General features: G+C 41.8%; 1 protein-coding gene across 14 annotated transcripts in view; it reads right to left on the bottom strand.

Moving 5' to 3' along the window:
• KALRN (kalirin RhoGEF kinase) overlaps positions 1–25,943 on the bottom strand; it is a 467,424-nt gene that overhangs the window by 17,868 nt on the left and 423,613 nt on the right. For 7 of the 14 annotated variants that reach the window (XM_030277125.4, XM_030277127.4, XM_030277129.4 and 4 more), the window contains 13 exons: positions 23,780–23,846; positions 22,417–22,520; positions 20,264–20,333; positions 19,602–19,688; positions 18,673–18,765; positions 17,554–17,604; positions 17,162–17,239; positions 16,106–16,291; positions 12,920–13,091; positions 8,698–8,936; positions 7,589–7,836; positions 4,253–4,376; positions 2,846–2,905 (listed from right to left, as the gene is read on the bottom strand). In XM_030277125.4, coding sequence (XP_030132985.4) covers positions 2,846–2,905; positions 4,253–4,376; positions 7,589–7,836; positions 8,698–8,936; positions 12,920–13,091; positions 16,106–16,291; positions 17,162–17,239; positions 17,554–17,604; positions 18,673–18,765; positions 19,602–19,688; positions 20,264–20,333; positions 22,417–22,520; positions 23,780–23,846 — 1,579 coding nt within the window. Of the gene's footprint in view, positions 1–2,845; positions 2,906–4,252; positions 4,377–5,430; positions 5,450–6,837; positions 7,837–8,461; positions 8,644–8,697; positions 8,937–12,919; positions 13,092–16,105; positions 16,292–17,161; positions 17,240–17,553; positions 17,605–18,672; positions 18,766–19,601; positions 19,689–20,263; positions 20,334–22,416; positions 22,521–23,779; positions 23,847–25,943 lie in introns of those variants that run through there. The other 7 variants (XM_072931992.1, XM_072931990.1, XM_072931991.1 and 4 more) reach the window with 5 other exon arrangements.

A 25,943-nucleotide genomic window follows, 5' to 3' on the forward strand; every position in this document is an offset into this window, starting at 1 on the left:
AAACAAAGAGGGAAAAAAACAGTCACCAAGAGATGTTATTTCTAGCCAAAGCTACAATGTATAGAAAATTCTCCAAGGCCTGTGTGAACAAAAACCCAGTAGTGGAATTTTAGCTCTTTTAAACAGTCACCCAGACTCTCACAATATATGTTTTCCACATTTCTTTCTGTTATTACATGTCTGTAGTGATGACTCCACCTTAGTGACACGGGAAAGGCACCTCTGAGTGTTGCTGGCTGGGACAAAGCTCTTCTGTCACCACTCCCAGCATCTCTAAAACCCTTCCTGAGCCTGGCCAGGTGTGAGGACAAGGTGTTCCCTCTCCTTGGGCTTGTTGTCATGTTGTCTCCAGCTGCCCTGGAGGGAGGGGGATGAGATAAAGGAATGGGAGGACAGGTCAAGGCTATTCAATAAAAAGCCAGAAATACATCTTGCTTCTCCCTCTTCCAGCCTATGCTGTTTCAGGGCTCAGACCAAGAAAGGCACATAAGGCAGGACCTGCAGGGATCATGTTGTCTCCAGCTGCCCTGGAAACTCATCAGTAGCCATTCCACACAGAGCAGGGAAAGCAAAACCAGGTGAGATGCAGATGTTCACTGCACACACAGATTGGGCTGGAGGGGTAGCACAGCTGTTTAAGTTATCTAAGCCCAGCACACAAGGCCTAGAAGATCAATGAAGCCCTGAATCAGGCTCTGGTGTTGGAATTAGCTTGTTTTGCCTTTGATTTAATGAGAGAAGACTTTGGCCTCCTAGGCTGTAATATGGCTCATTTATTTTAACATGTTTGAAAAGGAGAACCAAAACACTAATAATGAAGGGAAAGGGAGAGCAGTTGTAGCTTCCAGTAGGTGAATACCCCAGACCTTTACAGACCAGACTTCCCCATGGCCTCTTCTAGGGCTTCACCAGCATTTTTTGAGCCTGCCTGTGCTCTGCTCCCTCCAGATGACTTTATTTATTTTATACTGGCTATCAGCAATCTCTTCCCCCCAGTATTTATTAGCCAGACCAACAAGATAGCCACACTCAATCCTGGCTGCAGGTGCACTAAAACCAGCACAAAGCAAGGGCTGTGCTGCTCCTTGAAGGGCAGTGTGACCTTAGTAAGTTACCCCCACAATTGTTCTCTTATTTTCTCTTCCTCTTCTGATTTAAGTATTTATTCGGCCACAGAGAGTTTTGCCAGAAGCAAACTTGAGCTTTCCAAGTCATGAGGAATACTGTGGCTTCTGGGGACTGCAGTGCAGTGGCACTGTCACCTCCAGTAAGTGACCTGGGAGATGCAGGATGGGGCTGTCTGAGTGTAAATAGTCATACAGAAGGCACACAGTTACTCCCCCAATTGCAGACTGACACCATAGCTGAGACTTCACACTGGTGTCTTCTGGTTTAAATGGAAAGGCTTTTTTTCTCCTGAACTTCAAAACAGTAGACTGTACCATGGTAAAAACCCAAATCAAAACATCAGAAAGACTATAAATGCTGACAAGGCAAGGATTCAGATACCTCCCACTGGAAATTCTAAACCATCTGTTTTTCCTCCTGTTGAACGAAGTCAAAACACAGAAATCCTCTGCAAAAGAACAGTGATTTTCACCCAGCTCTGCACAATCACCCTAGTCTCAGCCACCTGTTGCTCCACAGGACAATTTTCAGTGTAGGAAAATTACACAGACTTATGTGTAATAATGGGCACTGCCTTATAACAAATACATACACTTCCAGATATTACCTGTGACTGGCAAAACACTCTTTGAAAATGTAAACACACTCCTGAGAATAATGCAGCTTTAGAGGTGAGGACCATTCAATCTCCAGGATGTCAGCTGGGTCAAAAGCTTTCCTTTTGTATACATCCCAACACAATTAAAATAAAAGCAAGCTTTCAGGTTAACTGCACCTCAATACACTTCTCCCTCTTTTTATTTTCCCTTCAGGAGGAAGATCAGCTTTCTTCTGGAGGATATTTATAGTGCAGCCTGGCTGACAGCATCCAGGAGATCTGCTAGGACACAGATATCTCTGTTCTCCAGCGACCTGTCCTGTCATCACCACAAAATCACCATCTCTCTGAACGATGTCCTTGCCTGTTTCAGCAGGAACATCTTTCAGCCTTGGAAAAATGTACAGAAATGCTTTGTGTGGTCACTATAAACAGGAGGAAAAAACCCAAGGATTCTGCTAGATCGTAATTGAGGAGAATCAGACACATACTCTTAATGATTTTAAGCTCTCTAGGTTTTCTCAACAAGGCACTCCAGTAGAACAGGTGGTTTCACAATGGAAAAACAGTGGCATAATGTAGCATAATTTGGGTCCACCGATCTGCATTAGCCTTCCCTGAGATACAAGTACATTCACATAACTGGTTTTACCATTCTCATTCAGTACCTTGACAGAAATGCAATTCCCACTCTGCTAAGAGAAAAAGGAAATATTGTCTTTTCTCATTTTCTGCGGTACAATAATATTTGGCTGGCCGCTCAAGTGTGTATTGCCAGGGCAAAGGGTGTTTTTAATATAGAAAGATGCTACATTTATCAGCAGCTTGCATTACTGTTGGAATGAGGTCTCAGGTGGGAAGCAGAGACTGAGGGTGACTACGTGAGCCTCCAGCTCAGTAGGAGCTTGTTTCTGAACTCCGTCCACTGCTCCCACTACAAAAGAAGGCCAAACTCCAGTTCAAGGCTTGCAAAACCAGAATTGACACTTTTTGTGACTCACACTAAATTGGCACACGCGTCTGTCAGCAATACAGACCCACCAACTCCCCTTGCAGCAAAGGCATTTCGAAATGGACACGTTTTTGGGAAAAAATAATCACAAGGATGATTGTCTCTACCTCCATACTAGTATTGGGGTCAAGGTCATCACACTCTGATTCCTCTGAGCTGTTTGTCTCCTTGTTTGGCAGCATGAAGAGGAAGAAAGAGAACAAGAGATTAGAAAAGAGATTGGTTAGTCAGGGCAGAGCAGCACAGTTGTGAGCAGCATGGAAATGGGTAACAGTAGGGAAAATGCTCCTAAAACACATACAAAAAACAAGCTGACAACAAAACAAAGGAAGCAAAGCCAAAGACATGCTTTTGCCAGAGAAGCAGCAGTGATTCTGCAATTCATTCAAGTAGTGAAAACAAGGAGGAAGCAAGAGGAGGAAGAACTGTGCCACCATGCTGGAGCAGCCGGTTCCCTCGGACCCAGTCCTTCCTCATCTGGAGGGTGCAAGGGCGCCAAGGATGCAGTGTCAGGGTTCCTCCCTTTGCACATGCCAGGGCTATTGCACCAGGCTTGTAAGACAGAAAGCCTCTGCAAAGGAAAACACTTCATCATGGACTCTCCTGGAGAGGGGTGGATCCAAAGGACATGCTCAAGTGCTTTCCTGAATCAAGGCTGGGCTTTGGTTGTGTCAAAATCACAACAAGTGTTTGCTTGCCTCTGTTGGGAGGGAAAGCCCCAGATTAGTCCTGAGCAGGCCTCATGGTCGGTTTATAGGGGCGGATCCTCTGAGTTGGAGCACAGTAGTCAGGCACCCAGAGCAGAAGATGAAGCTTAACCCCACAGTTCTCAAACTTTTCCATACTGGGAGATCTCAGAGAAAGAGAGAGAGACGCAGACACACAGACACACACAGACACACACACACACACACACGAGACCTTCTCCTGGCAAGACAGAGTCAGCATCTCTGCCCTGTCTGATAACATGGAAAGAAAAAGGTCATTGAGACCATCTCCCTAGACCAAAAACCTTAAGAATCCCCAGGCTGGGAACCCCTTATCTCAACATCTGGTGAAATATTGACCTAAAGAAAACTCATCAGCAAGGCCACTGGTTCACCCAGTTGATTTCTCACTGCTGCAGCTGCTCTGATGAAGCTGCAGACCAGGCTACATCAGAGGTCAGTAAATCACTATCTGTCCCAATTTTAAGTTATCTAACCATGTATATAGTTGGGTTTCTTAATGAGGACTACTTACTTGTATGTGGGATGCCAGGAAAAAGAAAACAAAAAACAAAGACTGCATTTTATCTTGCATGCAAAAATCCTGCTAAAATGGATACTACAAAAAAGGACCAAAAAAAAAAGATAACTGAAGTTGAAGGAAAAAAGCCAAACCAAAACAACAAAAAAACCAAAACTCAAACTCAAAATTGCCACCCCCTCCCTCTCTCAGGAGAGGATGCTACAGGGGGTGGAAAGGATGGGAGGCAGGAGAGCAGCACAGAGCTTTCAGATGGCCTTACTCACTTTAACAGAGACTTTGTTCCCCAGAATATCCTTGGATTTACGTGGCCCATTGGCTTCATTTTTGCCACTGCTCTCCTTTTCCGCCCGCTTTCTCATGCGCAGGGTATGCCATGAACATGACTTCCTGTTGTACCAAAAAACGCAGCAATCAAATGGCAAATCATAGCAGGAATAAAGGTTTTGGAAAGGGGAACCAGCATCCACATTTGCAATTACTGCATTTCCCTAGAAGGTGAAAGCCACTGGCAGGCAATATGCCTGTCTCAATCTCAGCAATGAGAGCTGAAGTTAAAACCCAAACCAAAGAGTTCTGCAAAGCCGATGTTGTGCCACACTTGCTGTTTAAATGCATGGAGCAGGAAAAAAATGTCCATGATGGAAGCACAGGCAACTCAAACTTGGTCATCTGGTTTCAGGGACTTTGTCTTGCATTGCCACAGATATAAATTTATTTTAATTTTGCTACATTTAAAAGACCAACTTGGTCCTTAGTCTCATTGGTTGAAAGTAGTGTAACAAATATAAATATGTAAGAATGGTCCTAATAGATTACTCAGTATAATAAACTTAAAAAATTAAGAAATTGAAGTTGTTGCTCACTACATGTTGCTCAGAACACAAACAGCTCAATAAATATGAGCTGCATTATTAATTCTCCAAGAGATAAGTAATTTCCTAGAATGACGAGCTTTGCTGTGTCTCTCAAGACCAAGAATTTCCCACTTGACTTTGCCAATCCAGTTAAAGAGGACATCAGTCAGCCATGGGTTTTTGCTAGCATTACAGCAGGCACCATTTCCAGTAAATTTTTCATCCTTTATTACTGTTCCTGTGACCTTATTCTTGGAAAAAAATTTAAAAAAGACCAATATGAACCTTTTTAAGAGCAATGCTGTGTTGACAGAGAATTGCATATCAAAGCAGACATAAGAAAAAATCAAAATAGTTCTTGATAGGGGTTTCATTTGGTTAAAATAGTGGACAGGTTGGGGGGGAATTTGGGGAGGGGTATGTTGTCCAAAGCATAAAGCTCTCAGAACAGCAGTGTGATGAGCTGGGATCCAGGTTCAAAGCATCTGCCCACCTTTAAGTCATGCAAATTTGATTTGCATGTTTAAGCCCAATGTTTGGCACATGTCACGTCTACAGTACCTTGATACATTTTACAAAGGAAGTTGTATGAAATCCAGGGATCACCTGTGATGCCAATAAAACGCAGTATGTTAGCAAGGTAGGACCCAAAGGATGCCCCACACAGCCGACGCTCCCCCATGAACGCTGCCTCTGCCTCCTGCACGCTTCCTGCTGCTACCTCAGCCCCTGATGGCAGCTGTACAACAGCTCAGCTAAAGAACAAGCAAACCCTGCCACAGCCACAGGACTGAACTGGGTCATGACAACTGTTTTTGCAGCCAGGATTAGCATCTGCACTAGCTCAGCCTGTATGGGCAGCTGTGTCTGAGCACAGGGAGCACCAGAGCACCCTGCACAGCTCAGACAGGCACTAAGTGCTGACTGAGATTTCGGCGTTTCTGGACAAGGTTCAAATGTGAACTGCACAGCAGGGGAAGTACCCAACACTTCAGGACTGTTATGTTTTCCTTTAGGATATATAAGAAGAAAGAATGTGGCAGATGGGGCTCCCTGATCTATATAATGAACATAGGTGAATAATTCATGGTGCCAACACTACTGGATTGACCATATCTTTTGTGTACAGTATTTGTAACAGAAGAAACAGTTTTATTATTTAAATAAGTAGTCACTGTGGTCTGGCAGACCAGATAGGGTTGAAGATACCACAGCTCCAGGTTGTTTTTTACTCACAGGACTACTATTATTCAAGCATCTTTTTGTTTTCAGGGTTGTTTGAATCTGAAAAAATAATTTAGGACTTTAAATCTCACTGCAGTGAGAAAGAAAGAAGTGCGATTCATATATCTTTCAATTTTGTTACACCTTCCTGGCCACAATTCATCTACCTGCAGAATTTGATGCAGAATTTTACTGTACAGCTGCCAAGAAATCAGTCTTCATCAGGAGTCTGGTACTGTGGATGATTCTAAGGGCATGTCGTTGCAAATTGTGGCTAGAGAGGAACCCGGGAATGGCTGTGGCAGATGTGCAAGAGATGTGCCAAGCAATTCCTTTGGCTTAACATGCAATTCCAGGTAGCATTCATTACTGACTGACAGGTAAAGTCAGCATTTCTCTTAACTGAAATGGCAGCAGTCATCAAGTTATTATTTTTAGTGAATCTGTCACAAAATCTTTCTTCATGTTCAATTCTGAGCCTCGAGGTATTTATGTACGGTAACACAATTTGTAGCATACATCATGCATTACCATCTAGTCATTTTAGATGTTAAAAGAAATCAACAGGTATTACTGAAATGAGGGTTGTACCTTCAGTATTTAATACCAAAAAACCACTTCCTTGCATTAGTAATTTCAGACTGACAAATTTCTAAAAATCAGAAAAGAAAAATATATATCCACACATTTGTTAAATAAGCAACAAAATATTATAAACAAAATTAAAATCAAAACAAAACAAAATCAAACAAAAAAAAGGGTCAAACTAATTATTTTACCTCTTTAAAACATGCTCATAGTGAAAATTTATTTTACATATTTAAAATAGTACATTTAAAATTAGTTACATTACAGATACAATGATGAACATTGCGACTATTCATTATATTGCACAACCTGACTTCATCAATGTGAGTTTGTTTCTTTTTTTTTAAATAGTGCAAAATACTTTTTACAGGAATGTACTTGGATGGGGGTGTTGCAAACCGAAAAATATATTACAAAAGTTACTGCAAACAGAAAAAACCAAAAACAAATAAAAAAAAAAAAAGAAGACACAAGCTGTACAAGGAAATTGCCATAGACAACAAAATCTCTCCTCCTTGAGAAGCAAACCTCAGTCCAACACAGAGCCTGGATTTTTGTGTTTGTTTGTTTTTTTATCTAGATGCTGTTATAACCAATATATAGATTAGTAACTTAATACAACATAAATATAAGTCCAGTCCAAGCAGGTCCATGTTGGTGTAAAATGGTGTCACGTAAAGCATATCTTTAACCGTCTATGGTTTTATTTCTCTCCAAAGTATAAACAAAATCCCACAAAATGAAAATAAGCAAAACCCGAGCTATCCACCATGGCTGCCCGACGCTGCGGATTGACCACTCAGCTTGTTCCAATGGCACTGTAGATAAAAATCAGCAGGATTTCCCTACCATTTGGGTTTATTTTTATTCATTTATTTTATTTTCCTCAAAAAATCCACATAATGCTCCCAGTGAAGCCAACAGGGCACTTACTTGATGCTTCCATCGCTATTATCTGTAGTGGATTTAGGGAGGGGAGCCAAGATACTGCCAGGGATCCATCCTTCTGCAGCTGGAGAGTGGTCGTTTGCAGGCTGGTATACCAGGAACATGTTCTGCTGGTTGATAGCAAGGATCTGAACCACCTCTCCTTGATTCACACAGATCTCATCCTCCTTCAGTGCATAGTAATCTTTAATCACCACCATGGAAGAGGTCCCATTGCACCCTCCCAAATCAGTCTGCAAACGGACACAACACAAACCGGTGAGCGGCCGGCGCAGAGGAACCTGCCCTTTCTGGCAGCAATCCCACTACTTCATGTCCAGCCTAACCAGACCAGGGAAAAGGACACAAAACACTTGGAAGTTCACACTGGCAGAAAAGAATTTTAAAGATCTAAAAGGTGGCAGTAATCTAATACAAACCAGTCTCCTATTTCACATCAGACTTCAAAGCTGCTAAGGACTGTGTCCCTGGGTGCTCTCATTTGCAGGGTGTCACAGATGAATGGTCTGTGCTGAGCCGAATGGGGAGAAAGACAAATGAAGCTGAGTGAATACTCACAGTTAAATATAGGTCAGATGGGAAGTGGCTTTGGTCAACCTCAGAAAGCAGCAGGGTCCAAACACGGAGGGTGGCCACTGACTCTTTGGTGGTTTGTGTGCAGTGCATATGTACCCGAATTATACCTTTAGCTGGCACCTTGTGAGCTGTTATGTGGGAAAAGGTCTAAGCTCTTCCCTACCACAGACTTTTTCACAAGTGGGTGCTTAATGGCTATCAGAGAAGCCTGAATATTACTTCTATCAGTATTGCAAATGGATATCTAGTTCACCGGGTCTGCAAACACAGTGCCCTGAAAAACATCGAGATCAGTGCTTAAGGGTCAGGCTCTGTCTCTGTTTCCCAGATGAAGTGTCATCCATGTGGATGCCAGGGCTTTTGCATGAGCTGTTTAATCCCAAATCACATGTTACCCCATTGCTTCAGTATGTTGATTCCTGTTGACCTGGTTAGCTGCTAAAGAAGATAACATCATGGATCACCTGTGGTACAAGAAATGGCCTGTGAGATCATGTTTTATTAGATGAGCTCAGTACCTTGCTTTGTTCATACTTGTCTCCGGGCTGTGAGTGCTCATACCCTGTGCTGCCATTGGAGGTAGATATCTTCAGGGGTGGAAGAGATGGGTTACGGCCTGTAGCCTTCAAAGGCTTCTCAGACCCTACTGGAATAGAAGAATGGGGCCTGGTGTTGGGCTGAGCGACCCTGCCGGGCTGGGGCCGCAGCACCGCCGAGCTGTTCTCCTTGCGCTGGTACTCGATGGGCGACTGCAGCGCTGCAAGAGAGGACAAGAGTCAGCCACATGCTCCCAACAGCCTTGCCAGGGGCTGCAGAAGCGTTCCAACAGGTGGGATGTTCACACAGAATAGACTCATACGCTGCAAACCAAACAGGAACGGGAGATGCCACCCATGGAAGCACATGGCGTGTTCATGGCTAGACGGAACACAAGCACTTTACACTGTGCTTGAACTGAACACAGCACTCCATGCTGATGTGAAGAACAGCTTCTCTAACCTACACAGTGAGTAGGCTAAAATGTTTGCCATTTATAGCATACATAATTGCATTAATTTTCTTTGAAGTCGCACAAATTAATCACATCCTGTAGTCAAAATAAATGAAAGCCTAAGAGGTGCACAGCACATTTGCAGTGAATTTTGCTAACATCAGAAAACACAGATCAAGACCTTTAAGTCTCATTTGCATATTCCCAAGAAAGTGTGACTATTAAATACTCTTCAGATGTGATGCACTGCAACTTGGCTCTCAATGTGCTTTCCACATTAACTGCTTTGGTTCAAGGAAACTGCTGGAACTGGCCAGCAAGTGTGGAAGTACAGATAGCCCCAAGACATTCATCCCAGTAGTCCAAACCTCTCCAGAAAACACCCAACAGGCAACACTAAACAGCTTCATAAGCCATAAAAAATAAAGTCTGCTTGTGAGAGTAGATTTTATAGCGATGGAGAGAGCTTGCACTGGGAAATAGAAGGAAAAAAAATCCAGATCATAAATAAATAAGTAATTTGTTATGTTTGGAGGACAAGGGATCAGGGCTGGGACTCACAGTGAGCATATTTGCTGGGCTCAGGCTACCAGCCCCAGACCTATGGGCTTGGTTTTTTGCATGTCATGTGGCTTTAACAGATGATTTATAGTCAGTTAATACTGTGTACATGCATCAGACTAAACCTACTGGAATGCAGAGAGACTAGTCTAGCAAGAGGCAGACAGAGGACATAATGTCACAGCATCAGCCCCACCAGGGAACCACAACAGAAGGAATGTCTTTCCCAACAAAATGAAAAGGAAAGAAAACCAGAAAAGCTCAGCACCATATAGCACACTCTCTAGCATTCCCCTTCCAGAGAAAGGCAGGACAACTCAATAAATCATTTCATACTGAAGAACAAATGACTGGAAAAAAAATAAAATCAAGGAGGATGCTAGATCACCATTTCTTCAAAAGGACATGGATACAGATCTGTAGCAATCTGAAAGATTACTTGTCTCTAAAACCTAACCCTTGTCACAAAAGCAGATTGTATTTATGCTACAATGACTGTCAGTTTCACTTGCTTACCTCAGCTGCAGCTGAAAATGATTTGGTCCTGCTGCAGACTAGCCACAGAGGGCAAGGAAGGCTGGGGAGAACTTTGACAATGATTTTGACAGTGACATTTTTCTCCTGTATACAGTAAATAAGGCTGCAAGGTAGTTAGCAGTAAGATCTGAATGGATATTTCTCAATCTATCTTGAAACAATCTACTGTACTCAGTACTTTTAAAGGGTATTTAGTTAAGTGTCCATTTCTGACTACCAATTCCACCATGAACTATCACAGTGATGCCTGGCTTCTAGACTCCTGTTAAACATCTGTCAGTATTCTTAGAAGCTTCTGGCAAAAGTAAGTATCCATCTACTTGCATGTTCTCTCTTTCTCTCTCAAATTTCCCCCACAAAACATGATTAAAAGAAGGTACAGATTAATGGCATTTTCCTTATAAAACATGTTTAGCAGTGACAGACTTTTGTTACAGCTTGCTTCCTAAAGACAAGTTACAACAGCCCATCATTTTATGCACAGCCTGTTTCTCAAGTTTAGCAGCTTTTACTTTTCCATGGAAAAATATAAAAACCTTGACTATTACACTTTTACATCAATGAAGTTTGGATGCAAATCCCATGCTTTGTACATAGCCCCTACTCTTTAGGTCTTCCCTGGTGAAGAGAGAAAAATCAGAGACAGCTTGGGCAAGAACTCAGGAGGTATATTTTGTTATAAAGTTTACACAGCATTGGCTCAGTGTGAATTTAATATGACTTTAAGGACAGAAAACATCTGCTTTAATGAAATGCAAAGCTAAAGAACATATTTAAAGATTAGTCAGCCTGAATAAGATTACATTCTAAAAGCCACTTAAAATATTCTGGACTGGACAGGCTCTACTGGATACAGTATCATTTTCTTGGGTCTTATTTATAGTTCTAAGGTAAATCCTTAAGCTTGTGTTTTAATATAAATCTATTTTTACTTTTGCCTTAGAGATAGTGATGATTATGTTCCTAACCCATCAAATTGCTTGCTGGCCTCATAGAAGATAGGCTGAATAGGGGCCATGAAGATGTCTCAGTAGAAAAAGAGGCTCACAGGGCAGTCCTGTGAAGATAAGATGGAATACTTAAAAAATAAAAAGAACAAGCAAGAAAAATATGGAATGGATAGAAAAACCTTGCATTAGTGCCTGCAGAGCTGTCACAAGACTCTTAAAAAAACAGTCTGCTGCTAACTGTTAGTGGAACATACTTTTATTCCAGTAATTCCAAAGCAAACTGCACTGTCATAAACCCATCAAGTTTCGGTACCAGCTGGTCAAACTGGAGCACTTAGACTCTTCATCTCATGAGTATATTTAAGGAATCATTTTGCAATGGTTGTATGAGGCCATTTCTATTCCAACTCACAAAAACCCATCATGGTGAAATGTATTTCCCTTCTCAGCTCAGCCATAGATTCTGAACTGTCACGAACAACTTTTGCATGTAACCCCTTCCCAGTTAACTTCTGAAAAGTAAAATTAAGCTGAATTAAAATTTTTAAAACCTTCACATTGAAGAAAAGGGGACCTTTGCTTGGATGTGAACTGAAAGAGCCTCTTCACATTTTGCAACAAAAAAATCCACAAAACCAAATAACAAACTCCCCCTCCCGAAAAATCACAAAACCTAACATACTGTGCCAAGCCCAAACATCTTGATTCAAGCAAATATGTTTTATTATTGAACATATATTAAGCTATTAAATATAGAACCCTAATATAAGCTCCATAAAATAAGCTGTTTTGAAATGAATAGTGCAAAGCAATCTTGGAGGCATCCAAAGCTACTTTGTTGCTTCCAAACAAACAGAAGAGATAACTATTTAACTATTTTTAGATTCTTTGTCTAGTCCTGTTCCCTTCTCTTACCCTCATCCACTCAGGAGCAGGAACAAGCTGAAATCGTAAACTGAATTTGATTCCTCTGTTCCTCTGTATTTTCAAATTACACACTTTTGTTGGTTGTGTGTGTGTCTGGTTTTTGAGACCTTTTTTTTTTTTTTTTTAAACATAGCTTTAATTTGAAATATTATTTCAGACCACCTCAAATCTATTTCTACAGCAAAGCTGATACTTTGGAAAGGCCCCTTTTCATGCACAGCTCCCATGGTTGCTAGGACAAACAAGCCCTTGCCTTTGTTTCCTTGCTCTTTTCTTTATTTGTTTCTTTGTTTTCTTTGTTTCTTTTCTTTCTTTGTTTCTTTGTTTTTAATTGAAAGCTGCTGCAGCCCTGCAGAGCTGGGACCTGTCGGGGGGATGCATGGTGAGACACTCTTTATCCCACCTCACATTCTTAGCTGGTAGCACACAGTGATGTCTAACAGGAGGCTCCTGGAGATAAACCTTGCCCTGAGTAAATGAGAGATGCTGTGTAGACACAGTGGCACAACCTGGCTTCATCATGATCTTGAGATGGCTTCAGATTTAAAATCTCACTGTGCAATGGAAACCAACAGGTGACAGAGGCCTGCAAACCCCAGTACAAAAGCAGCAGCAACAAAAGCACCACCCACGGAGGCACCTGAGGAACACGAGCCCAAGTGACACCTGCAGAAGTGGCTCAATAATTTTCTCACAGAGGAAACAAGGACATTAAGATTCTAAGTCCCATTTAGCATTCCAGTTTGGGAAAGAGGACAAAGAGCACATACGTACCATTTAGGAAATCTCGCTGTGTGTCCAGGACCTGGTTGATGTCCTGTACCCAAGCTTGCTGAATTTCTGGATTAGCTGCCTGCAAAATGACTCTCTCAGATGTTTCCCGGCTCATTAGAGCAAACTTGCAGGGATCATTGTCCACATTTTCTTCAATGATAAGGTAGTTCATCTGAAACAAGCCAAGGTAAGCATTTTACAGGGAGCATGAGCTAATATTACACAAGAATCAAAACTGTTGTGAAATGTTCCTGAAAATAATTAAGTGCAATAACGAACTGCTAGATCATAATAAGAAGAATTTGTCTCATCTAGATATACCCAGATAAAACTAAATCTTAAATATGATGCTTAATAAAGCTCTGACAGATGTACCAGACATCCACCCACCTTGTCTTGAATTACAGCTTCTGTTTTAAGTAACACAGACCTGACTGGTGTGCTTGAAATTTACTGAAACCCATAAATAGAACAAAAATGTTCCTATTAATATATTAATAAAGTCTATCATTCCTCCAATTTAAGTAAGTGTTTATATTTCTTGTCCTCTGATAAGGAAGTCTCAGTCATTAGCACATTTTAAAAATGGAATGGACTATGCACAGGGATACCATGAAAAAAAAGAGCAATTCTCCCATCATGCTCCAACAGATCTTATTTCTAGCAGATCAGAGTCATCTGTGTGCAATCACTTCACGTGACTGTAGCCACAGATACTCTTTCTGGAAATTATATGGATGGGAATTTTGGCTGCTGTCCTGCCCTTGGGAGGCTTCTGTTTTAAGTGTACTCGTAACTTTAGCTTTTCCTGAGATACTTAGGGTAGTAAACAAGAGTAAGGTGGCATAGCCTCCCAAAAAACAAGAGAGGGTGTGTCCTCATGTCAAAAGCAGACAGCTCTGAAGACTAAGGCAGCAATGTCCCCTAGAAGAAATCCATTTCTAATTGATCTATCTGTCAAGGTATGGAGATCCACTCCACATCAGAACATTGTCCATTACTCAAATTGCAAGATGGAATCAGCGTCTTCCTTTGCTTCTAGGGGTCCTTGTGAAGTTCCATGACAAGCAGGAACCCCCCTGACATGAGGACATGAAAGGACAGGTGAGCCTGGACAGTGCTCTTGCTCCTGATCTGAGCTCATTTTCCTCTGGTTGATAGCCAAACCAGTCCTGGTATGACTCCAGGTAAAAGATGTGCAGAGTCCCCAACCTCCTCTTTGTGTCTCAGGGAGATGCATTCATCAAGGCTTCCTCCACTTAGGTATTTTGAGAGCCTGAAAGGTATCCAGCTGAGCAGTATCTGAGAAGGGATGTGCCATTTCTCAACACTAAGGACCTGACTGTGTAAAAAAGGTTCTTCACTAATTCAGGACAAGATGCTGGAGCTTCTGTCAGAGTTTGAGTGTGACAGACTTTGGAGAACAATATCTGGGAGTCCCATCTCGCTGACAGACCAGAACAGCTGCACTTGAAGTCACATGCACTTTTCACTCTGTGGCTGCGACAGAGGAAAGAAATGGGATCTGGTGCTGGCTCAGGTGGAGGCCCCACTGTGAGGTGGGGATGCTCAGAGCCCAGAGAGGCTCCACTGAGAGCCACAGCTCTGCTCTGAGGGAAACAGACAAATGCAAAAGCAGTGAGAAGCTCAAGTGGGAACTCAGAGAGAGGATTTGAGAGCTGCTGGCCCACAAACTCCATGCTGAGGTGGGGCAGACACACATGGAGCCACAGGGGATTCCACACTTGCAGTAGACACTCAACAGGAGAACGAGCTGTTTGCCAAGTGGAAGAAAAGAGGCTGGAAAATTATCATACAAAAATTTTAAACTCAGGCAGTGTGAACAGCATTCCTTTCGTAGGCTGTGTAACTAGAAAAGCAACTCATACCCTTGAGGCAAGCTAATTTTATTGACATTATGAGAGATTTATTTTTTTCTCTTTATCTACAATATACAATACAGAAATTGTTTCCTGCAGATAAAAGCCTCATTGTTATACATACAATAAACTGAAGTAAAAATGATTCATACTATTTCAATCTCCAATTTTAATAATGATTTAAATCAGCAAAAAAGATAAAATCAAAGCTGATCATCTAAATGAAGATGATTGTTTATTTGTACACTTTGAGTTTTCCCTTTATAGCCTATTATTTGGTTGGAAACTATAACATACACTGACTTGAAAAAGGATATAAGCTTTTCAGTAAATGCTGCTGTTTCCATCAGCCAAGAAGATGACCTCATTTCAGTAAACATGCTGTTTACTGCAGATTTGTTTCATTATATATGTTAATATGCATTATTTCAGCTGATAGTGTTCTCTTCTGTTTCATATTCATGCACCATTTAAAACTTAGAGCATACACAATGCATTCCCCCATGTCCCTTAACCTGTATCTTTGAAAAGGAAATCAATGCCAGGCTGGTTTCTCAGCTTTGAATGACCCAGAAATTCAAATGAATCAGTGATATTGCTCTTTCTGCAGGCACAGCAAAGGCTGTTCTACCAGAAGATGTGCAGCACTCATTCACTGTCACTGACCATTTCACAGGTTAACTTTGCATTTGTTAAACAAAAAAAGTATTTGTGCCGGTTACTTTCCGTTTTTACTTTTAGCTCCAGACCTGTAATCTGGACAGATTATTTAAAACCAAAACTAATTTCTCAAAACTCTCTTTATATTTTATCTGCCTTTATAATTCCTCACAGCTGTATTTTTAGAATTGTGTGTGGTTTTATTTGTCTTTGAAACATTCTTGCAACATCCAAATTTGTACTAAGAGCCCTCACCTGAATTAGGGAGAGTATTTCCAGAAATACCCTGTTAAAGGCTTAGTATTGACTTATAGTTTGGCCTAAAATGACTGTTTTGGATACTGTACCTTCACTTACCTTTTATGATCATGCATAACAGCAACTATTGTAAATGTCCTTTGACTACTGCAAGTTTTGTAGCAATATTTGCTAATTCAGAGCTATAGGGGATCTGCCCTGGCTGTGTTCCTTGTAAAAATTACCCAATACATTTAGACACCCAGTGATGTACTTAGAGATGGTCTTAAGCAGCTTCTGATCCACTGAAAGGTAAATGCAAATGTTTTGTGCACATTGCTGTCCCCACGACAGGATGAACCTTACATGGCCATCAAACAGGATATGCTTCTCCCTCTGCATTTCTTACCTTTATGCTCTTCTTGAACATGTAGCCTGGGGTTAGAGATCCTTTTCTAAGGAGTTCACTGAAGATAACTATTTGCTCAAAGAGGAACACCCTGCGCTCCTTGGGTCGAGACTGAACCCCAGAATCCTGCTCCGTCACGTAGAACGTGTCCTGCTGCAGCAGCTTGCCTTGAGCTGTCAATTTGCCCTGGGAAGCAGGACAAGGCACCAGCATTACAAACCCTAACCCCCTGTGATCCTACAAGGTGATACGCTCTATTTCATGCAGCCCAAGTTTTCCAGGCAGCCCTGCATTCATGTGAGACATAGCATATCCCCTCCAAGTTACCAAAGCAGCAATCCTGTAAATTGTGACCTCAACTGAAGACAAACAACTTAGGTTTTCCTTGCTCTCATTGCCACTGTGTATATAAAACCAAAAGCAAGAGGTCTCAAGCAGACTGTTTTGTACACTTCATTCCAAATCCTGTTCCCATTATGTTACTGTAGTGCTCCAGCCAAACTCTCCATTATGCCCTAAGCCAGCAGTCACTGACACAACACCTCTGAATGTGCAAAGGCCAGGACCTACCTGTTTGCAGTGCAAAGACAGTAAGAAAAATCTTAATTCATTTTGGAGGTAAGACCTCTCCCCAAAGCCTGCACTGGCTTAGTTACAAGCCACAAACTGTACCCTGTGGGGTTGTAATTCACAAGTTGCCTCCTGGACGTTGTAGAATTTGGTGGGAGCTGTTAACGTGTTAATGCCAGGTGACCTTACTAATAGGCAGGGCAGGTTGGTTCATCACTTATTTTGCTCTGGCAATAGCTATAATAAGTCTCATTAAAACTTGCAGAAGCTCTTATGGACCTCACGTTTTAAAGAACAATATGAATTGTCACAAGTTTAGACTGAGAGGTATGTCACTCCCCCACCTTTGAAACCTCACCAAAGCATGCAGCTCAGCAGTGCAGAAGAACAAGCCCTAGATAATTAGCTTGGGTAGATTGTAGAGACAATCATATAAAGTAATTTTCCTTCCCTAATTATTATTATAAGAAGAATGCAAATGCATACCTCAAAGCCTTGGAGGCGACCCAGGTTCATCATGTCATTGCAACGTTTTGGTACAAGGCACATTAATTCAACTGCTTTCTGTTGAGGAAAAGGGATGTTGCATTATTACAAGAGAACCAGAGGGTTCCTGAAAGCACAGTGTCAAATAATGAAGTTCAATAGCACGATGGCTGTGCTCATGGCAAGACCCTCATGAATAGATGTCTAAAAGAAGATGGTGCAGGACTAAAATGCAGGACTGTGTCATCATCTTTTAGTTCTGATTTAAGCTAAGAGAAATACCACATTTAGGTTATCAGTAGGGTCTTCAGCTATTGTCAAAGGAGTACTGGGGTTTTCATTTCTCCACACAGAGTCCCATTAGCCCTATTGTTCAGGGCATGAAAATGTACCTCTATCTCGGAGCACTCCAGACCAGCTTTTTCACTGTACCTCAGGAAGTCCTGGAGAAAGCAGAAAGGTTTGCATTAAGGCACTTCAGAAAAGAGAGAACAAAAGGCACCAGTTTGAAAAGGAAAAAGCATATTCAGCATGTGATTTTCTGAGAAGATACTTGCTAATATTAATCAACTCATCTTCAGAGATTGCTGAATGTCATAACCACTTTAGAAATATGGAAAAGGGGTGTGGATTGCTGTTGAGAAGATCACAGAACAAAAGGCAAAGCTGGGGTTAGACCTTGGGATTGCTTATTCAGTCCCTGTCTTAAGCCACAAGACCACACAGACACACACACAAAGATTTTTCTTTTCCTTTTGGCATTTTGGGGAACACACTGCTGTGCCTTTGCTAGTGTGCAATTCCCAAACCTGGGCTGATGGCAGCCTGCTGGGGTATAGTTCAAAAAAGAGGAGAAACCAGCTCAGAGTGCTGGTGCTCCTGGAGTGGGTTCAGACATGCCTGATTTTAGACATTGGCTTCAGACCCCTTGGGATGCATTTTCAAAAGTGCTGAGTAATTGTCATTATGGACGAGTCAGCATAAACCAGAGTGGTCAGACTCCTTGGGAAAAAAAATTGTGGTGAGCTCCCCAAATTTTAAGACAACGGAATATTCTGAAAATAAGTTTCTTCAGCTAATTTGAAGACAGCTATTCAGAAATGGAGGCTATAGCATTTACTAGAAGCATGCCATTCAGCACCTAAGACAGACTTTAGCAATATACTTGTGCATCTTTGTTCTAATTAAAAAAAAAATTGAAAGTTTGCTCTGAAACTTCAGAGGAAGAAAAGCCCTATTTGAAGTGTACCATTCTATTTAAAAAATTCAAAAGAAAGTTTAAAAAAAATCTGTTTACTATCCTAAATTACAAACCACTCACACAGATGTGGCCTCCTGCTCTCTGGACACTTTCCACAGGCCTCTGTCACTGCATGCCCAGAGAGCAGATTCCTCTTTCCTCTTAATTTGATGAATTTATTCCTCATTTAAGTGTAAGGCTGATTTAAAATAACAGCATCTAATGCAACATGCAGACTAGAGTTAAATCCAAACTGTATTTTTTCACTCACCTTGAGAAGAAGCTGGTATTTAGTTATTCTTTGAATAGGTTTAATCAAAAAGTCACTGATGGTCAGCCGTTGGCTTATTTCCTGCTGAACCTCCTAAAAAATGCGGATTAAAAACAATTGCAAACAATCACAGAGTAAGACAGACAACATGATAAAATGTCTCAGCAGAGATTTATTTCCACTGCAAGTTGGTCTGTTCTTAATCTTTTGTTTGCAAGAGGGAATTTCTGAGGATTTAAAAATCTGGCATACCCTATTTAGGCAAGGTCTGGGTAGAAGCCATGACTGAGCTGGGAGGCGTCAGGAAGCTCAGGATCCTCCCTGTCCCAGCTGAGCCAGCAGCCTGTGAGGGCTGGGGGTCACTCGCCCCACTGCAGTGGGGATTAGCTCACAAGTGAGTCCTGCAGAACAAACCTCCTGCTCTGGGGTCAAAGGAGACATCTTTCCCTTGTTAAACAAGCTTCTTTCACATTACTATCAAAATGTGTCTTGTCCCAAAGACTTCTTGAAACAGACAGAGTTACTGGGGATTTATGAGCAGCACCACCCAGCTTTTACCTCCCCTGTTGTTTGTACACTACTGATTTAAAAGTCTTGTTTTACTTGGAACAGAAATTAGTGCATTTGTGGTACTCTGAGGGCCACACACAGATAGTATATTTATTAGAAACATTTATTAGAAATCAATCAATATTTATTAGAATTATAAATATCTATTGTTAATATTTATTATCAATATGAGAATTTGAAAGCAATTAAATAATAACACTTACTCCATATGGCAGAGAATAGCACCATGTGCAGTATCAAAATCTCCAGGAGTTTGCTCTAGGCAAACCCCACAGGTTACAGAACAGTCTCCTTGACCTGGACTCAGAGCTGTAAGCAGTAATAATGTACAACAATAATGTACAAAGAGCTGTGCTTACCTCAAAGTAGGTTTCATACTCAGCTACTATATACTCAGACCGGGGCTTGTTTTGGCAATACACCACATACATGTGCAACCGCCGCTCCTGTGAAGGCAAGAGATACAGCAGCCAGGTGAGCTATTGGCTATTCTTCTGGTATTAAAAGGTGGCAAAAAGTTGCTATGATAGTCTCCTTGGTCTTCCTTATTTTTGGTTTAATCAAAGATTCAGTTTGCTAAAGTAGGAAAGAAAACCGGTAACTGGTTCTGTTCTCCACATCTGCACTTTGGCAAGAGGAGTTTTCTGGGATGTGGCCAGTGAGAGATGTTACACCCACACTGACAGGTCTGAAATTTCCTCTAGAGTTATGCTTTGGCTGACATCACATGAACATGTAAATTGTAGCAGTTGGCAAGTACCTGCCATAACTGTATTTTGGCAGATGTCCTTGACCACATCAATTTTGCCCCCCAAGTAAGTTGTCGGCAAGAAGACAATGATTAATGCCTTAGTGCAATCCAGCTGCCCACAGAAAATGTGCAACTATAGTGAAACTTTATGTTTAAATTAAGTTTAGACAGGTAAAAGTATCGAGTGGACACAAACAGGTGTTTTTGAGAAGGAGCCATTACACCCTAAAAGGCAATTGTTTGAGATATAGGAAACAAAATAAAACTTACATGCTTAATAAAAAGCTGTGCTAAACGCTCAGGTTCTTGAAGACATTTTTCCAGTTCAGCCAGGAAAAAGCTAAAAGAAAGGACATGAACACTTCAGAACACTTCTTTAGGTCATCCCAGCAGCAACTAGTCATCCTTCACTTGTAACAGTGGCATTTTAACTCCAGTATTCCATAATAAATGAAAAGGTAAGCTTGGCTTCAGTCCTTAATTATGGGATTTCTAAATCATTAGATGAGAGCTGTGAAATGTGGAGGTCTTGCAAACTGTCTGCTCTTCTTTACTATGACAGTGATTTCAATTTTCAGAAAGTGCTGATCATTATCTAATTGCAAGAGTTGCTTTCCTTCACTGAGAACTCCCAAAGTAAAACATTCCATATACCAAAATGCTTGTGAAAACTCAACTTATGAAAACTCCAGCTTTACCAGGAGTTCTCAGTTGCATGAGCAAATCTGGAGTACTGGTCAACATGAAGGAGATTGCTGTGTGTTTCCACCTGAATAAATGAATCAACATGTTTTGCTGGTGGAGTTATGGTATGTTCTGTTTGTTAGTGTTATTAATTCCATAAAAAATTGTAATATCTAATTCATAATAGTCACAGTAATTCATAAACACCATCTTCATCTTCATTTGCAGCGTCAGGGAGGTCATTCATTCTAATTCAAATGCCCTTATCAAGTATATACTGGGATGCCTAAAAGTGAGCTGAAAACTTCAGAAACACTGCTAGATTTTTCTGTCTTGTAGGCAAATCCAGGCAATCATTCTGTCCATGATCTTTCTGTTTTTCATTTCAGGATTTCAGTCTCAAATGCCTCCACAGATTTGCAACAGTAACCAGATTTTGTGAGAGGACACTCTTGCAATGATCTGATCCCAAGAAATCCCAGAACTTCAAAAACGATGCAAATTGGACAGATGTCCCAATTAAAAATCTTCATTGCTACCATTAGATACAGCTGCTTCCATAACCCAATCCTCTATAAATGCTACATTCATCTGCATTTAAATAGACTTCTTGACCCAGATATACAGAACTAAAAATAGGGAATCTTTCCATTTGTGTTACAGAAAACTCCCATCCTCACACTTAATCAAGGAATGGCACTGGTAAAAACATTCCATTTTCTGGTATCAACTTAACAAAAAGTGAAACTCTCTCTGATATTTTTTAGTTTATGCTCACAAGGTTATCTGTCAGAACATTAGACAGGCCCAGACCATGGGATAAGCACCCATGGGACACATGACAGCAAGGATATTGTGCTTCCTGGGTGAGGGGAATGTCCTGAGCTGATGGAAGATCCAGCCCAATGTCCATAGTTCAAGTCTGTATGTGCATGCTCAAATTTTAGTTGGTTGGAGCTGCAGAGTATTTCTGAGTAGCAGAATTGAAATTATGACCATATTGTCCATAAGCAAGACATTGTTCACAAAGTTACATGGGAAATGGCTCAGGGCTTGTGTTTCCAGCAGCTTTTCAAAATCTACTGTGAGTAAGATTTTCAAGGAATGGAGTTCCTAACTCAGAGCCAAAAGCATCAACATGGCCAAAGCATGCAAGGGCTTTCAGGTGATAAGGACCTCGAAGCAGTCTGCATTTTATCGTCCTTCTAGCCAAATACCACTGGTATGGTCAGCGTTTATGATCTAGTCAGCTGCATGTGAAGATGTTGCTGAGACACAGGAAGGAAACCATGACGTTCCAGACTGTTACTGCCCATCAGTAGGATGCATTGAGGCTACAGCTGTGACCTAAGAAACTCAATTATGGCAGCCCCACTAGCTTCTCTGAAGATCCAGTGAATACTCCATAAGCAGCAACTCTCTGAGAGTGATGCTGGGAATGCTTATGAGCAGTGGCTCAGGAGCTGTGGATGGACCACAGTGGTACCTCCCAGGGAAGCCTCTTGCTGGGGCTCCACAGCAAGAGTGACAGAGCCACCAGCAGCACAGGAATGAGACAGGCAGCACCCCATCACACTGACCAGCCCTGCTGGCCTGGTGTTTGAGCCAGCACAAAGCTGTACCTGTGACCTGTGATATTCAATTAAAAGCAGCTTAGACATACAGACACCATATAGTGCAATCCTCTATGGACAAGAGGTTAGAAAGGTGTTTAAAGAGGAACTAAACCAAAAACTTACTCTTTGTGCCAGTCATAGATCTGGTGAATATTGCCAAATACAATCTTGTCTTTCCCTTTCATATCTTCAGAAACTCCTTTTTCTTCCATCCTCTTCATGAAGCCCTTTAGGATTAAGGATCACTGATTCAGCAAAGGACTCATTTGAAGGGGGAGCACAATTACTTCTTTTTTTTAAGAAGCAAGAGTTTAATGCCAGGATTTTTTACATTGAAAATACTTAAAATATGTTTCATATAATTTCAAACTAGAAACCTAAGTAGATACTTTAAATTACCCAGTTTGCTTAAAAGAAAATGTTAAAGGATCTGTTTAGAATATCTGCAATACTTACTCAACACATTATTAGATGTAATTGAAGCAACAAGTGCAATTGTAAGATAAAAGTTAAAAAAAGTAGTCTGCCAAGCTCTTGGCTTCTCTGGTAAGAGGAAGAAATCAGATTCTATTAAGTCTATAGATTGTATAGAGTTCTTCCATTCATCACCATGAGTATCTTGTGGGAGCACAAAGCCAAGCAGTAAGTTTAGAGTCACCAAAACAGGATTTCTCACACCTCCTGAGAGTTTCTTTGTATGTCTTTGGAGCATGACAGCCCTGTCAGCTTTGCCAGTGGTGCATGCATAACACAAATGTTTTCAAGATTGGAAGCTGTTGAAAACCACTGTTAGATAGACTGATAATTCTCTCTGGACTAGAGAATGCCACTAGTGAATCACATGTCTCCAGTTCTTAATGGGAAAAAAACTGAACCCTGCACTGAGTTAGATGTGACAGGTGATCCCCAGGGATGAGCCAAATCTTTACAAGTTGAAGCTTAAAAAAAAAAAAAAAGATTGTTTTTAATGCAAAAAAGCCCCTCAAACTCCCTTTTATCTCAGGCTTTTTTTGCAAAACAATAATTCACAGGACGCACATGTACCTCAGCACAGTTCCAGGCCCAGCTTCTGGAAAGGTATTCAGACACAGGACACAAGTCCAGGTGCAAATTCAAGGAAGGTATGTGTTACCATTACCCAATATGATGGGATGAAAAGCATGAAATAAGTGGTAGGATCATAAGTTAACTCTCCACCAATGGCTCCAAATCTGCATTGCAGCAAAAAGAGTATGTCACAAGTAGGGTAGCCAAGAAAAACCTTTGCACACTGGAATTGAACCTAAAATACAACATTTGCTAGATGGAAACAAAAATAGTTTCCAAAGGCATTTCTTCTTGCTTCTGTCAACATGAGAAGGGGACCATGGAAGCAGACTACAAAATAAAGCAGTTTGTTTCTCATGCTGTATTTTTGTTGTCACTTGTCAGCATGGTGCTTTTTAGTGGGAAAACATTTTGCATGGCAGGGTTTGCTTCAGCTCACCTCCACAACAATTCCCAAGTCTTTGACGTAGTCTTTTTCAGTCTGCACCAGCTCATTTAAGACAAACCTAAATTAAAACAGAACACACAAGTATTTGACCATGTTCCTTGATGTTAGCATTTGCTCCTTTACCACATACGACCTCACCATAAAACCCCATCATCATCCAGATCACATAACACAATTCACCCTTCACTCAGAGCTCAGTGGAATGTAACAGACAAAAACATCACATGTCAGGTCAGAGTAGTTTTAAATCTCTTAACCATTCTTTCCTGCTATCCGTCTTCCCCCACACATCCCAGGATGGTGCAAGAGCAGCAGCACAAACAGCTGCCTGTACCTTAAACTACCCCTCCCTGATCTCCTCTCCCCTTCCCCTACAAAGCTCCCCCAACAACGATGGACACATGTCCTGGCCCACTTTGCAGCAAGCAAGAGTGGAGTCCTTGCTGCAGTCCATCTGGCTTTGCCCCAGATTCATCAATTAAGTGTCAATTTGGAAGTTTCAAATACTTGGAAAACAAATCCCCTCTCCTGTCATAGCTAAGAGTTTAATCTTTTGGAGCAGTAATCTATGTGTGGGTGTCAAATGTTTTAACTCTGATTTCAGAGCTAATAACCCCAGGTAGGGGAGTCATCTGATGAAGGCCTGATGCATGCAAACAACAGCAAGCTAAAAAAAGCCCCTCCTTTGTAACTCAAACTGACTAATCACATAGTTCTCCTGAGGATAATTTCAAAAAGTTACAGCTTGCTGCAGACAGTTTGTCTCTCAATTATGCCAATACATAGATTTGGCATATGACAAATAAACTCCATCTGTCCTCAAGTTTGCTACGGCAGTAACATGGCTAACAAGACAGAGGAGTGCTTTCATGTCTGATATTGCTCTGTCTACATCAATCACCAGGCTGACTCACTTGAAGGGATAGGACTGAGGGCTAACAGTGCTAAGATAAAGCCTGGAGAGAAAAAAAAAAAACCAACCAGACTGGCATTGCAAGGAGAGACTTAGTTATGAGAGGCTACTGAGGAAATAAACACTGCTGCTGCTGCGCTTGTAGCGTGCCCCTTGCTCAGACAAAGCAGAAGCGATCCTTCGGCCGTGTGGCAGAAAAAAGTCAAACAGCTTCTTGTTGGTTTGAGAGTGAAATCCAGCTCCCTTGGCAGCAGGCAGGGCTGGCAGCAGCCACAGCAGACACTTGTGCTCTCTGGAGCGCTGTGCCAAATTGTGCCCGGGCAGCAAACACGTGAGAGGCAAAAGGCAGGAGGCTGCTCCTTCCCCGAGTGCGTGGCCTGAGCAGGCGTGTGCTGACAGCCCCTCGGGCTGCCTGACCCAGTGTGCTCTTGGGACAGGCTCCACAGTCCCCTCTGCTCTTGGACAGGCTCCACAGTCCCCTCTGCCCTTGGGACAGGCTCCACAGTCCCCTCTGCCCTTGGGACAGGCTCCACAGTCCCCTCTGCCCTTGGGACAGGCTCCACAGTCCCCTCTGCCCAGAGAGGAAGGCCAGGGTGGGACCTTCCAGCTGGCACCACCTCTGTTTGCATTGCTCCCAACAGGCAGAGAGCTGCGGAGGGAATGAGAGAACCTCTCAAGGCTTCTCAGCCTTCCCAAGGATCCACCTGGCCAAGTTCTGCTCTAAAAATGAAGCAGCAGGTACTGGTAGTACATAAAATTGCAGGACACGCAGGCAGGTGTGTATTTATTAAAAATCAGTGCAGCAACCAGGTTTCTGGTGAACAGACAAAACCTGCCAATTCACACCTCTACTAGAATTCAGGGTCTGCACCTCCAGTGCTTAAATTCAACACCGGGGATCCCTCTGCTCCTGTCTTCCTACCAAGCAGGAAAATCAGCCTTGACCATCTCTACTCATTCTCTGAAGCCTACCTGATGCAGCACCTTAGAGGTACTCCCAAATATAAGGTTTCTAAGATGCATGCAGGCAAAAATTCAACTTCACTCATCTCCTGCTCTGATAACAGAGGGCAAGGGCAGGGAGTTGCTTGCAAAGTGCCCTGGTCACCAGCAGGTATTGACTACTCAGCTGTATTTAAACTGGCATGAACAGGATTTCTGATTGAGTCCGAATAGATGGATATCTTGGAAACTCTGTATTAGACCTATACTGAACAATGACACTCAATAAGATTATTGTCT

This window comes from Taeniopygia guttata, chromosome 7 (genome assembly GCF_048771995.1).
Source record: "Taeniopygia guttata chromosome 7, bTaeGut7.mat, whole genome shotgun sequence".
In the NCBI taxonomy this organism is placed as follows: Eukaryota; Metazoa; Chordata; class Aves; order Passeriformes; family Estrildidae; genus Taeniopygia; species Taeniopygia guttata.